Below are 15,449 nucleotides of genomic sequence, written 5' to 3'. Positions count from 1 at the left end.
CTACTTATACCTTGATAATATACAGTTATTTTATCCTGAAATTTTTACATAAATAAAAATAAAGTATTTTTAAAAAACATTAAGAACTTACCAAAAATTCTTCTGAGATTTTAAAATATTCACAATGAAGAAACCCACAAAGAGTTTCAGCAGCTGATTCTCTGACCTAAACAAAAAGAAAAACTAATGCAGTCTTTAAAAAAAAAAAAAAAAAAAAGAAAGAAAAAAAAAAGCATTTTAAATATTTACAATCATTTGAGAGCAACTGTAAATTCAGAGCAGTTATAAAGATACAGAGATGGTAGCTGTATAGAGGTGGTTGCTCATAGAAGTTGTACCCAATGTAAGAAAAAATAACAGCAGCAAGAATTTTTCAGAGGATTAAAAAAGCTTATTTAATTGTGCATACAACGGAGTAATAAAAAGATAATGTGGGGTTTAGGTGACATAAGCGGCTTGTGGGGGGGGGGGGGGGGGAGTACTGCCCCTCACTCCCGAAAGTAAAAAGGTTTTATTCCCTCACTTTTCAGAGTTAAAAATTAATAATAGATTGAAAAATGATTTTTTATAGGGTGGATTCATTCATTTCACCAAAGTAATAACTAAAAACTCCAAATAAATGGATGTTAATCATCTTATTTCTTAAGAATGGAGCTTTGAAAAGGGAGTTGTAAGTCTACAGTGATCATCCGTTCCGATTTTCTATGCAATATTTCTTTTTTTCAGAAATTATTTCATCAGCAATATTAAAAGTTGGTAATTTATGACGCAATTTTACAAAAAAAAAAAATCAGCTTCACGTGCCATGCCCCATAAACTCCAATCTTCTTTTGCCCCCCCCCCCCTCCTCCACTTTTTTGATGCACCAGCCGTCTATGTTAGGTGATGAATAGATTTTTACCAAGAGAGTAATACTATATTTTTCAAGTGATTGGTGTCTTGAAAAGAAAATAACTTGATATGAAGAACATAAAAATAAAAAAAGAGTAAACAGTGTCTATGCAGAAACTACCAAAAAGAAAAAAAAAAGATTATACCAAAAAAAAAAAAAATCTATTGATAAAAAGGTTTTAGTTTCTCCATTGAGTGACAATATTAACATAACTTGAATGGCTCAAAATATACCTTTAAAATAGCCAAACGAAATTATTCTTATAGCTCTACTTCAAAAAATAATTCCCAGTAAAACTTGTTTAAAGCAAATCTGCCTTTCAGATTAAGATTTACCCATCTTTCAAATTTTCACATATGAGTGAAAAAGTTTTTTTGACCTGTTGAAACAAGGTCAAGAACAAGAAATTGTTCAAATTAAAAATAAAATATGGAAAGACAGTCAGCTTGCTGGAAATTTGTTGAGTACAAATGCTGTGTTTGAATCAGATTAGACGAATGTTACTGTGCTGAGGGGCCTACGGCACAATAACATTGTTCCAATCTGATGACAGACAAAAGAGACATTTCTCTCATCTCACAGCACTAATTTAAAATTTTGTTACAGAATATTCATTTCTACCATTTCATTTATTTTTGATTGAGTTATGTATTTACTTTTTTGGCATGTTTTTTTTTTTTTTTTTGAAAAAATAGTTCTGCAATACACACAAACCTGCTTTTACAGAGTCTTTTTTTGCGCAAGTTTTTTTTTAACACGGTATATGAAAATTTCAATCAAATTGGGACTTAATTGACGAAATCATTTATATAACGAGTGAAAAGTAGTATCTTCAAGTGACAATAGGTGCAATCCAATCGGAAGTCACCTGTGACCTCCCCAAAAATTTCCTTATTTGGGAAATTTTGTCTTACTATTTGGCAAAATTATCATCACTTGGTTAATTTTGATTTCGTTTTAAAAACAACTCTTGGTTATTTCGTAAGTTTTTGGGTTATATTCTACGTGAGACTTTTTTTATGCGATCCCTAACCACCGAGGAAAAAAATCTTTTTAACTGCGTCGCAAAAATCACTTTTTATAGCTAGTCCTGAAGCTGCGAACGATTTTTTCTCGTGCAGTTTTTTCTACGCGCTTTCTATCCACCGCATAAAAACAGGTTGGGTGTATATCAAACTAGGCTTTCTCAGAAAGTTTTTTTTTTTTTCAGAGTTCAAAAAATTTCTACAGAAAATTAAATAACAAGTCAAAAGCAGATAGATAGTAGAAGAGTAGAAAGAACTTAAACAAAAAAATTACTCACCTCAATTCTTTCATCTTGTAAAAGAGTTAAAAGCATTTCATGAATAGTTGCTGTCCATTTATCATTGCACATTATGCTGAATAGATTTGAAAATACCATTTGTTGAAGATATGCAGCTGCAGCAGCTCTGGAGTGCCATGAGTTATTAGATACAATCTTAAGTAAACAAAATTTAAAATAATCAATAATGCAAGTAAATAATGTATTAAAACAATTTTACCTTTTAACTGCTGAAAATTTAAGATACTTAAAATTGCGAGTGAAATTAGTTATTCAGTAAAGAAAAATTATCCTACACTACATAAATCAAATCATTGGAGAATTGTTAACAGTAATTTGAAAAAAAAAAAAAAAAACTTTAAATCATTTTATGGCTTTTGGAAAACAGTTCAAAATTGTTACATGAAATAAATAATATATGTAACCAAGTAACGTTTAAAACATACAAATGCAGATTAAAATTTATGTTTGCAACAATCCAACCAAACAATGTAGTTTATAGAAAAAACTTTCCATTATTTTTAATACTTTATCATTTTTTCATAAAAATTGAATACATAATAAAAAAGAAGTAGTAAAAAACAGGGTCGCAGATATATATCATGATATATATCACAATATATATCCAATATTTATTTTGAAAATATCATGGTATTTTGATATTTTTGATACTTATTTTTTCACTATGGTATTTTCAATATAAAATTATATTGATCATAGTAGTATTGTTCATTTATCATTAAAAGTAACCAAAAAGTTTTGCACTATATTGTTATGATGTATAATGCATCATTAATACAGCAAACTAGTCTAAATATTCTTTTTTTTATTTTACATTCATTATTATTATTAGTAATGTAACAATTTTAAATCATATTAAAAGTGCCTAGTTAAATTAATATTAAACGTTGGCCAGAAAAAAAAGAAAAGGTCTTATGACTGTGCACCAAAAAATGCATTTTTTTTTTATTTCTGAATCATATAACTGTAAAAGTAGCTAACAGAAGAAAAATGAGTAAAACAGCTAATGCTAAATGAACTTGATCAAAATTGACAAAAATGTAAAATGAAATATTGGACCTAAATAATGAGAGAAACCTTAATTTTATGTCTACATACTGTAGTAAAAAAAAAAAAATGAAGAGTGATTTTAGGATGCGTTTCCTATTTTGAAGTCTTTAGTTTGTGCTGATTGAAAATGTCGGATATATATATCAAAATATCGGATATTTTCGATGTTTTTGAAAATATCATGATATTTTTGAACCCTGGTAAAAAACAAATTAATAAATAAAACATGCCATTCTTAAAAGTTTCGAAACTACATTAAGACGTAAGCATGTTGTATTTTTTGCTTAGTCGGTTGTACAATGATGTGAAATACAAAATAGAAATACATTGAGTTTAAATTAGACATTGATAACAATAGAAAAGAAAATACTTCTTGAAGGGATTTTACAGCCACATTAATGCTTTCATGGCTTAATAAAGCATGCCCTAAGATAGCTATTGCAACAGAGCACTCTCGTTGGAAACTTTCATCGGTACTGTCATTCTGCAAATGGCATAGCTGGAAATAGAAATATAACACTGCTAATGATTTAAGAAAAATAATACTTTACAATAAATAAATGAGACATTAACGTTTCTTAAAAAATAATAATTCAATAATTTTCATTAAACTTTTTTACAAAAAAATACAAAGTACAAACCAATGGTAAAATCTTAAAAATATCTGGAGGAGCAGGAGCCAATGTTCTTGAAGAATTCAGTGAAATCCATAAGCAAACTATAAATATAGATAAGTAATATCAAAATAAAAAAATTAATCTCATTAAAATTCAGTATTTAAAGAAAAGTTTGTAATAACTTTTATCTTAAATATTTGAATTGTTCAGATACCAGAATACTTAATTCTCAAAAAGAGAAGTTGAGAAAAATTCATGATTATGCACTTTCTTCCATGACAGTTTAACTGTGATTTAGTATTAAATTTCTACTCACACATGGTTATAGATGTAAAAAAAATTAAATACAAATACTTTCGAGAAAAATATCCATGATCTACATTTATTTCTTTTAGCAATAGAATATGGCTAGTATCAATACAGTCGAACCTGTCTATCTCGAACCTGCTTATCTCGAAAACCTGTCTATCTCGGATTTTTTTAATTTCCCTGCATTTGCAGCCAAAAATACAATGTATTTACCCTGTTTATCTCGAAAAAAAAATCCAAATACCTCTATATCTTGAATTCTAAAAATGCTGTCATGTTCGGATTCAAAACCCAGTAATATTCAAAACAACTAACAACAACTTTTCTTAAACTCAGAAACAGTAGCATTGTCCTCAAGGGCAGAGAGGGCAGCGGAAAAAAAAGGAGAAATGTGTCCAGAGGGTTGGATTTCTGGGAAGACTAACAAAAGGACAGTGGTTTCGAGCACTTTCTCGGAAGCAGAGCAGAGGGTAGAGAATGGGACAATGAGGTGAGGACTTGTCTTCTTGGACCCGAGGGGGTGGGCTTGACAGATTTGACCTGTGGGGTGCATTTTTCAAGTTGTAGCTAAAGTCATTCAAATTGAAAGCCATTTCACTCTGTTCTCTGTTATCTGGTTTAGTTAGGTGTACTGTTCTGTGGTTGCTCTCTTGCTTGAAGTTGTGATTGCTTAGAAAACCGAGATGATAGGCGTGAAAAGAAAGTTAAAGATTCTTTCAAATGACGAAAATATGAAAATTCTTGAATTGACGGCAATCCATTAATGAAAAAAAAATGAAATTGCCGCCAAGTTTAATATTCCAGCTAGCACGCTTTCAACGATAATTAAAAACAGAATGTCTGTGGAGCAAAAGTTTCAGTTAAATAAAACAGCAAAAAAATTTCGAAAATGTGCTTTTCCGGATGTGGATGAGTGCGTTTTAAAATGCTTCACCCAATGCAAGGACCAAGGTGTTCCAGTAAGTGGATTAATGCTTCAAAGAAAAGCTGAAGATTTTTCCAAACAACTTAGTCACGGTGAAACATTCAAAGGTAGCAATGGATGGCTGGAAAGTTTCAAAAACAGACATGACATTGTTTTCTGAAAACTTTGTGGTGAAAGTGCCTCTGTACCAGAAAATATTTGTACAGATTGGATAAAGGAAATCCCTTGTCTTGTGAAGGATTTTAAGCCGATTAATGTGTTCAATGCAGATGAAACGGGACTTTTTTTCCAGTGTCTGCCCGATAAAACAGCAACATTTAAGAACGAAGAATGTAGAGGGGTAAGCAAAGCAAAGTTCGGGTAACGGTACTTTTGGCTGCTAATGAAGATGGTTCCAAGAAACTTCCTCCTCTGATGATCGGCCATTCTGCGAAACCTAGGTGTTTCGCGAAAATCAAATCATTTTCTTTTCCATACAAATCCAATAAAAAAGCGTGGATGACAGGCAAAATATTTATTGACTGGGTGATATCCCTCGACAAGTCCATGAGGTTGAAAAAACGCAAAATTCTTCTTTTAGTGGATAATTGCAGCGCACATTCCGATCTCCCAACTTTGAGAAATGTCACCGTAAAATTTTTGCCGCCTAACACGACTTCAAAGCTACAGCCTCTAGATCAGGGCATAATTCGTAGTTTCAAAGCAGGATACAGAAGGCAGTTAATACGCAAACTTCTAGATGCAATCGACGAAGGAGATACTCTTCCAAAAATCAAAGTACTGGATGCTATGAGGATGGTTGATTATGCATGGAGAGATGTCACTCAAAATACAATTCAAAATTGCTTTATTAAAGCTGGCTTTAAAAATAGATGCAAAGAGCAAGATAACGGTGAAAATGATGCAGAATGTGTTGAAGAGGAAGAAAAGGAAGCAGTGTCAACACCATAACTGAACAAAATGCAGTAAGTTTCCAAGACTGGAAAGTCATCAAGAATGGAATGAAGATTGATATTCCCTTTGAAGAATTCTTAGATGTAGATAATTCTCTGGTCACATGTGGAACCTTAACCGATGCAGAAATCGTGGAGAACTTAAGAGGCGATTCGGAAGAAGAGGAAGAGATCATCCAAGAAGATGCACCTAAAGTGACTGTAAAAGATGCAGAAAAGGCTTTTACGACATTAACAACTTTCCTCGAATTTCAAGAAAATATTGGCCAAGATGGATTTTCAGCGATTGCCAACCTCAAGCGGATAGTTGAATCCAAAAAAATCAGGAACCAAAAAACAATAAACAACTATTTTGCTTAAAAAAGGTATGCTTAAAATTTCAAATGTCTGTCAAAATGATTAATTAAAATTGCAATAAAGTGCTAAGTATAAAGTAGTAACATAAATACCTCACAAAACTAATACGGAACAATTTTTATCTTTTGCATGTATTGTCATTAGTACAAAATTCAAATTTTAATCATCAGATTCCAAATTTCAATTAGTTTCTCAAAACCTTCGTATCTCGAAACCTCTTTATCTCGATTTTTTTTCTCTTTCCCGTGAAATTCGAGATAGACAGGTTTGACTGTACTATGTTTGAAATATCTAAGACAAAATAGATATGTATGTGTGTACAGTTTTTTTTTTTTCTAATTAAAAAAAAAATACAATACAGTAAAACCTGTAAAGTTGACCACCTTTGTAAGTTGACCACCTGTCTATGTTGACCGCTTTTGTCAGGAACGGAATTAGTCCTATGTTATATAATGAAGGAAAACCTCTGTAACTTGACCACCTCTCTATCTTGACCACCTGTCTATCTTGACCACTAATGAACACCAAATTTGGTTTGGAGCATTGTAAAAAACCCTTTGTAAGTTGACCACTTGGTTTATTTTTTAAAATTTTACTTAGCAAATTGTTTTATTTTATTATTTTTTTTTATAGCTTTCCAAGAACATTTTTGATACCAGACCAGCGTTTTACTAACTAAATGAAACAGTAGCATAACTAAACCTCCTTTTGAGTTTAACCACATGGGAAAACTATTAAGAACCCATTTATTCCCCAAACTTGTTTTTCTTTATGAAAACATGTGTCAATAGAAAAGTACAAAGTATTTTTTTCCAGTTGTAAAATTTTGTGACAACAATGGAATTGTGCTAAAGAGTAAAGTTACTTGCATTGCAGTATTTCTGGTGCAAGGGATTAAGAGATACGACATTTTCATTCTCAACTGCTTTTTTGAACTATGAGAGTCCAGCTTGTTGCTCTTTGTGTTATAGTTTTACATAAAATGGCTTCAAAAAGAAAGTTAGTTGAACTTGAGATTGATAAAAAGTATGAAATATTAAAACTAATTGAAAAGGGAGAAAGCTAGAGAAAATTAGCTGACACATATGGAATTTCTAAAACTAGTGTCTAGTAAGTGCGCCAAATTCAATAAGGAGTTATTTTGTTGAAAAGTAGATCATCATAGAGTTATAAATGTATATGAGAAAAATTTGCAATTTTTGATAAGCGATGAATTTTTAGGAACTATTAATATCAAACGAATAACTTTTCATAAACAATAAGATTTTTTTTTGGATCTATTTACTGAAATTTTAAATTTACATGACACATTATACGTCATTCTGGGAAAATAATCTCTAAAAATATTTGAATAACATTTTAAAATATTGTTTCAAAGTAATGCTAAACAATGAAAGTGAGTTAAACAGAAAGAGTAAGTGTCAATCAATCAAAAATGAATACATGGTGCAAGAAATGACAAAAAAAAAAAAAAAAAATCATTACCCCCTCCATAAGTTGACCACCTGTCTAAGTTGACCACCAAAGGACTGCACCGCAAGTGGTCAACTTACACAGGTTTCACTGTATAATGATTCTATTAAAATTTTGACATCACTTATATTAAATATTTTTTACCACAGAGACATTAGATGTACAAGCTGCTAAACTGCAAAAAAGTTTTTGTTAGTTGATTTTCACAACTAAATATTTTTTAACCTTTTAAGAAAAGGCTTTAGTAAATGTTACAGCATAATGTCTTAAATATTGCCTAATCAAAAGAAAATTGTAAGTTACACATGAAGTCAAAGTACTAAAAAAGCAAAGAGTTTGTTTGAAGATTCAGCAAATTTATAGACAATATCCAAAAACAAAATTGTGCCTGAGTGTGTTTCTTTAATAATGCTTGATATCAACTTGAATTTACATCCTTTTTTTTGCTACACTGACGTTCTAAGCACAAAAGTCGTATCTGCACTTTTTATTAAAATTGAGTTATGGTTTCCAGGAGGTTCTTTGACACATATTTCATCTAAACTCAATGTTTTATGGTAATTTGTCAATGGGATATATTTTTTAAAAAAATCCTGAAAAAGTGGAAACTAAATCAAACACATGAAGGCATAAAACTTGAAACTGCAATTTCTCATTTTTAACCCGGCTGCAGATACGACTTTTACACTTAGCCCAGCAGTATACTCAAGAAACACATTCAGTTCAGAACTTGTAAGCATGATGGTGCATCCAGAGACATTTGCTCATAGTTCTTCACCCTTTTTCTTGGAAATTTTAAGAATAGGGGATTCAAGTGAAATAATAAGGGAGTGTGGGTATTAAGGAGTGTTGCAGTCTTTCTTATCTTTTTTGATGTTTCCCCAGAGTTTAGATTCTTTGAGCTTTTTTGGGGAACATGTTGCCCACTTTGAGAACAAAGGGTCAATTTTTCGCTGGTTTTTAAACAAAAAGCTTTTAGTGTGCTATTGGTTGAGGATAAAATTAGAATTTTTAAGTTTGTTGGTGAAAAAACAAAGTAGATATTGCTGGTAATTTTAAATCCTTTCTAGTATACCTTTCACGATAATAAAACACCATCAAGTTAATGGAAACAACTATCATGAAAGAAATTATTGAAAAATGAAAATTAGAAAGTCTACTTTTTCAAAAACAATCCAGTTTAACAATTGCTAGAAACCAGTCGAAAAATTGAATTCTAGATCCTGTTACATCAAAACAGGGATGTAAATAAATTTCAAATCTAGTAAAATGTTGAAAAATATCTTGTTAATCATTATGGAAAGGGGCAGCATAGTACATAGATAAATATACACAATGTATGTGTAAGCAATTGTTGGAATTACTAATGTAATTTTTTCAATCCACACATACTTGTTCGAAACAAATTCTTGGCGTCTTTTCGCTCAGCTGATTCTTCTCCAGAACTTGTTAGCTCATTTCTGAAATTTCCATCTTTTGTGTCCAAAATGGCAAATTTCGGCAAAATTTCATTTAGAAATGGTAATCGTTTAGGAGCATACACTAGGCTGTTCCCATTCACAGGAATATCGTACATGAAAATATTTACCAATAAGCTAGAAAGAGAGAGAGCTCATGTTAGGACACATATGAATAATCAAAACGAGAAATTGAAGCAATATTATACAAAATTTTTAATTACTGTCTCCATTATTTATGGCTTAAACTAAACATTTAGTACCTACATTTGCACAAATTAGTTTATAGTATTACATTAAAAATATATTGTAGTCAGGGTTGGCCGATATATATCAGTCAATATATATATATATCATGATATATATTACGATATATATCTGATATTTATCCAATATTTCTTTTAAAAACATCATGATATTTTGATATTTTTTATTTATTTTTTCAACTATGGTATTTTCAATATAAAAAGTACATTAATCATAGTAATATTGTTCATTTATTATTAAAAATAACCAAAAAGTAATGTATATTTTTATGATGTATAATACATCATTAATGTAACAAAATAATATGATATTCCTTTTTTACTTGTATTTTATATTCATAAAATTATTAGTAATGTAACAATTTTAATTCATATTAAAAGTGCCTAATTAAATATTAAACATTGCTCAGAAAAAAAAAGAAAATGTCTAATGACTTCCACCGACTAATGCATATTATTTATCTTTTAATCATATAACTGTACAAGTAGCTGACAGAAGAAAAATGAGTAAAACAGCTAATGATAAATTAACGACATTGATGCACTTACTATTTTAAAGACTGTAGTTTGTGCTAATTGAAAATATTGGATATATATCAAAATATCCGATATTTTCGAAAATATCATGATATTTTCGAACCCTGATTGTACTTTATACAAATAGAGTAAATATTGCATTTAAATCGGGGGGGGGGGGGGGGGGGGGGGGAATGGGAGCACTTTTAGTTGTATTCATATCACCTACACTTATTTCTATAATGTTCAATTTTAACACTTTAAGAAAAAGCTACTGTACGGATTTCCATGTGAAATGAGAGATAGGAATACAAATAATGTTCATACCGAAGAAATAAAGATTATTAATAATGTAAATATGTATTTACAGGTTCATATAATGCATTCTAAAACATAAGAACTACTTAAAATATTGTGTTGACGTGTAATGGGAATGATGGTATGTTGTGTAGGAAGATGAGACAGGTGAAGGACCACATGAACTTTAGGCCCAGGGCCACACTTTAACTTCATCAGGCCTTGATCTGACGCTTTAGAACGAAAGCAAGGAAACTGTGTCAGAGCTGACAAATGTCACCTGATTGCATCATGTCAGGTGGCTCAACTACTTTTGCTCTTGGCCATTGCTAATGAGATATTTTAAACTTATGCATGGTAGTTTCGAGTCTCTAGTTCTGTCAATTACTAATAAAGCATTTAAATTTACAAGTTTAAGGTTTCTCTTCAAGTATTTATTAAATAACTAATGCTCAAAACAATTTCAGGTAGTTTTTAAAAATGGGTAGAACATTAGCATGAATTTTCATACTTTTTATGTTAGTTAATGTTATTTTTATTTTTACATTGCTTTTAGTCTTTATCTGCTGCACCATGTGTTGACCCAATAAATTTTATTTGATGTTTTTAACTTGACTTAACTTTCATTTTTAAAGCACGTACTTAAACAATAACAGACTTTTACAGTTTTTTTAAGCACTTTACAAATTAGTTTTCATACTGGTTGGGCTGCAATAGCTTTTGCTTTTGTTTCTTTCTGAAACCAGATAAAGCAGAGTTTATCACTACTTGATGACTTTCAGTTTGGGAAGAACATTAGTAATGTAAGACAGGGTTCATACTCTATTTGGATGAAAAAATTCCATGACTTTTCCAGGACTTTTTCATGACTTCATGAAAATTTTCATGACCTTGTTATATGAAGAGAATAGTACTATTTAATATTAAATTTGCCTTTTTTTTTTGGAAATGAGCATTAGCAAAACTTCTATGTGAATGCCAGTACCTGATTGAAAAAATATAAGTGTACACCTAAAAAAATGAATAATTCTTACCTGCTTTCATCATATAAGGTTAAGTTAAGTAAAACTACAGTGAATGATGCTTAAATGTCGACAATTTTTTTTTATAAACGGGCAGAATGATAATGATTGGGGAAAAGGTTCAATGAGTCATTACTAAGTTTCAATAAATTTGCTTCAAAAGTTGCCTTTTAGTGTCAACTTGACAATTTTTTGGTTCTTCAAAATAAAGCCACATTCTTTAGCAAATTCATGTTTCTAAACCAGATATCTTTTTTTTTAAATTAAAATAAAAAAACATTTTATAGCAAATAAATCTTTTGATTTAAATGTACTTGTTAACTTATTTGTACATTTCCAAATGCATATAAATAAATAGGTTTAGAAATTCCATGTTTAAATAATGACACTGAATGTACCAGTAGGTCGCATGGATTAGTTTTGCTGACCGTATATTGGACACTACTGTTTTTGAGCATTAGAATTCCCCTATTTCTGTATTCCATCACCTGACTAAAGATTGTCCAAAACCTTCAACAAATTAATATAAACTCTGATAAATTTTAAAATAAAGATTTAGGAATGATGGAAACGAACTTGGATGCAATGTGTTTTGAGATTGTTCAAATTTTCTAGTTTAAATAGCTTTCATGGTGCAATACTAAATAACTCAAGATTTTTTATGCTCTTTTTAGCTACTGTTACTTTTTCTCAGAACATTTTTCCATGACTGAAAGTAAATTTCCATGACTTAAACTGAAAATTTCAATTTTCCATGACTTTTCCAGGTCTGAAATTTGCTTATTTTTTTTCCATGACTTTCCAGGATTTCCATGACCTGTACAAACCCTGTAAGATAAATGTATCACAGCCCTATTCAAGCAAATAGTTTTGGTAGGAAGTGTAAAGAAACTTCCTTATTTTAGGTGAACAGTATTTGCCTTTCTATTGTATTGAAATATATTTGCCTTTTTATTGTTTTGAAGTTATCTCTCCCTACTTGAAAAGAATGATAAAATTGAAAGGAAAAGAATAATGGAAATTTTTGTTTTATTTGGATCACACATGACAAATAAGAAAGTTCATTTTTTATCAACAGTGCATTGAAAAGAAAGAATCTATCATTGGCTGAAAAAATGAGTTCATCTTTCAAAAGCTGCTTTGCTAAGAAAATTCAATCCGCAGGAGAACATTAAACAACATTTTAACAGTCAAACTTTACTGCTACAATGTTCAAACTGTTATAAAAAAAAGTTTGTACTTGAGAGTTCAAAAAAGAGAGAGAGAAAGAGCTTGATAACAAAAAAAAAAAATGTTAGCACAATAAAACAAAAAATATCGATGAAAACCTTTAACAGCTAAATTTTAACATAAGATATAATATCCAATGTGGATATTATATCTTGAATGCCAAAGAAAACAATGATGAGGAAAGAAATCAGTAACAACATTAGACGCGTTAAAGCAACAGATCATTTCAGAGGTTTTTTTTTTTCCTTACTCATTCCAAAGCAGCAGATGAACATTCAAAGTCTATTCAGACATGTGACCCAAACAGGATAACAAAATACTGAAATTACATGGCTGTGTGAACTAATACAACATTAAGCAATAAATAAATACCTTTGCGCCAAGGAATAACAGGAAATATCCAACGTTGTTTAGCACAAATAAACAGATTTCAGAATACACGTGTTTCCAAGTTTCAAGGAACCCCTTTTTCAATTCAAAGGTGTGAGCTTTTAGATGTAAAGACAAAGCTCTACCATGTATTTTTGTATCTGTATAGCAGACTTTTTTAATTGGATGCATGAAATTAACTGAAAGATATTGAATTTAGCTTACAATGTCCCTTGTTTTTTTCTGCATTCAGTATTTTGTTTTCTCAAAAAATACTGTATTCAGTAAAAATACTAAAAAATCACATATTTATATTAAGGACTTGGAAAACATGTTCACAACCAAGAAAAGGAGACGGTCTTAAATATCTGAAGATTTTAAAAGCATTAAATATGAACTCGCATACCTACTTTTAGATCGGTAAGGTAAGCTAATAAATTTTACTAATAAATATTGTGTATTCCTTATTTTAGTTTTTAACTAGTAAACAAATTTTTGAAATGCTCTTAAAGACTTAATTTTTTTGTTTATGAGTACTCTATTCTGATACGTGAATAAAATGCAGCCATACTTAAGAAGTGTGGAATTGTTCTACATATCGGCGCTTCAGAACAACACTAAGACATCTAATCCCAGGAATAACACTCTGAGGCGATAATATGTTGTAACCCTGCTTATATGATCAGATAATCTGAACTGCTGAGCTGAATATATAATCAATACTGATTGCATTACCATTTAGAAAGAGTTCAAGAAAAAATTCTTACTTCGCAATTTTCTCCCGAACATTTTGATAAGAGTGGTTGAGTTTTGGCTTAATGTATTCAAGAACTCTTAGAAATAATTCATTAACTCGCCATTGTTGTGTGGCCAACGTTTCAGCAAGAATGAAGAGCCAACTAAAAAATAAGCAAATAGAAAATGATTAATAGAATCTAATTCAAACTGCAAATTATTTAAATCTGGCTTAGCTGAAACAGACAAAATGCAGAAATACCTCTTTTAAAAAATATTTACAGGCATAATAAACAAAGAATTTCTAGTTTAGTGCATGTTCAAAAAATATTCAGGAAAAGTATCTTTTTAGTTCACACTATATATACAACTAATAATATAATACTTAAAATTTGATTTGGGTAAATGCAGCTCCGCATCACCACTCACAGCTATGTTGAGCATCAAAATATGGTCATTAATGAAGGGCTCAATTCCGACACATTCTGCGTACCTTCCTCCGAAGTCATCATACACACAGGTGATACACTTCCTATGCTATCATCATCTGCCACGAAGTTTAACGTTCTTGATTAAATAATTATGTTATAAAAATAAAATGTTTCACCTCATTTTGAGGTCTTATACATTTGGCGGAAAGTCACGGTCATCCAATGACGCCGGGCACTGATGCTTCAGCATTGCCATCGTTGAAAAAAAACGGAGAGCCGCAAAGAGCACAACCGAGCGGACTGGGAACTGCAAGCAGAGTGAAGTGGAGTGGAAAAAGTGAATCGGCGAATGAGCGATCAGATCCGGGTACGCGGAGATGCGCGGGAACCAATGAGCACATTTGGCGCCCAAACAATGAAGGAAAAGGACGCTACCACCATTTTAATGGCAGACAAAAAGATGAAAAAATCAGATCCTCAACAGAAAAATGGACAAAAAGCTAGACGATTGGAAAAATGAATAAATCACAGAGTTGATATCATAAAGTGCGCGAAATTTAAAGGGAACGCAGGGAAAACGTTGAATGCACAAGAAAATAAAAAAAACAATGAAATGGGGGGAAAAAAAATTAAATTGACAGAAAAATGGGAAAAAAATAAATGGGTAAAAAAATGGGATATGCATTATCACATACACTGGCAAAGCAAAAGAAAAAAAAAAGAGAAAAAGAGAATTTTAAGTTCAGCAATGAGGTGAAACCTTTTATTTTTATAACATAATTATTTAATCAAGAACGTTAAACTTCGTGGCAGATGATGATAGCATAGGAAGTGTATCACCTGTGCGTATAACTTCGGAGGAAGGTACGCAGAATGTGCCGGAATCAAGCCCTTCATTAATGACCATATTTTGATGCTCAACATAGCTGTGAGTGGTGATGCGGAGCTGCATTTACCCAAATCAAATTTTAAGTATATGAGGATTTCAACGCCGCCGTCAAGGCGATTACCAACTGATGCGCCAGTTTTCGACGTGGCCTGGCCTGCAGCTGACATCGTTAATATCCGAGTTATCCCGGAATACACCCCACCATCTTGTCCGTATCTTTGAATCGAACTGCCCGTCCTGCGCCCATTTTAATTTGAATGTTTTATACACCATGTGAATGAACTCCCCGTTTTCCGATTTTTAACGAACTTTGCAAGCTCCAGCTCCACGTTTTTTT

The 15,449-nt window shown here is 31.1% G+C and overlaps 1 protein-coding gene across 1 annotated transcript in view; it reads right to left on the bottom strand.

Annotated features, from left to right (window-relative positions):
- Positions 1 to 15,449, bottom strand: part of LOC129216377 (proteasome activator complex subunit 4-like) — a 119,294-nt gene that overhangs the window by 4,143 nt on the left and 99,702 nt on the right. Inside the window, 6 exon segments of the mRNA XM_054850592.1 lie at positions 92 to 166; positions 2,196 to 2,351; positions 3,637 to 3,765; positions 3,908 to 3,984; positions 9,293 to 9,495; positions 13,825 to 13,956. Of these exon segments, the coding sequence (XP_054706567.1) occupies positions 92 to 166; positions 2,196 to 2,351; positions 3,637 to 3,765; positions 3,908 to 3,984; positions 9,293 to 9,495; positions 13,825 to 13,956 (772 nt within the window).

Source organism: Uloborus diversus, chromosome 2, assembly GCF_026930045.1.
Source record: "Uloborus diversus isolate 005 chromosome 2, Udiv.v.3.1, whole genome shotgun sequence".
Taxonomy (NCBI): Eukaryota; Metazoa; Arthropoda; class Arachnida; order Araneae; family Uloboridae; genus Uloborus; species Uloborus diversus.
This window is presented reverse-complemented; position numbering and strand designations above follow the sequence as displayed.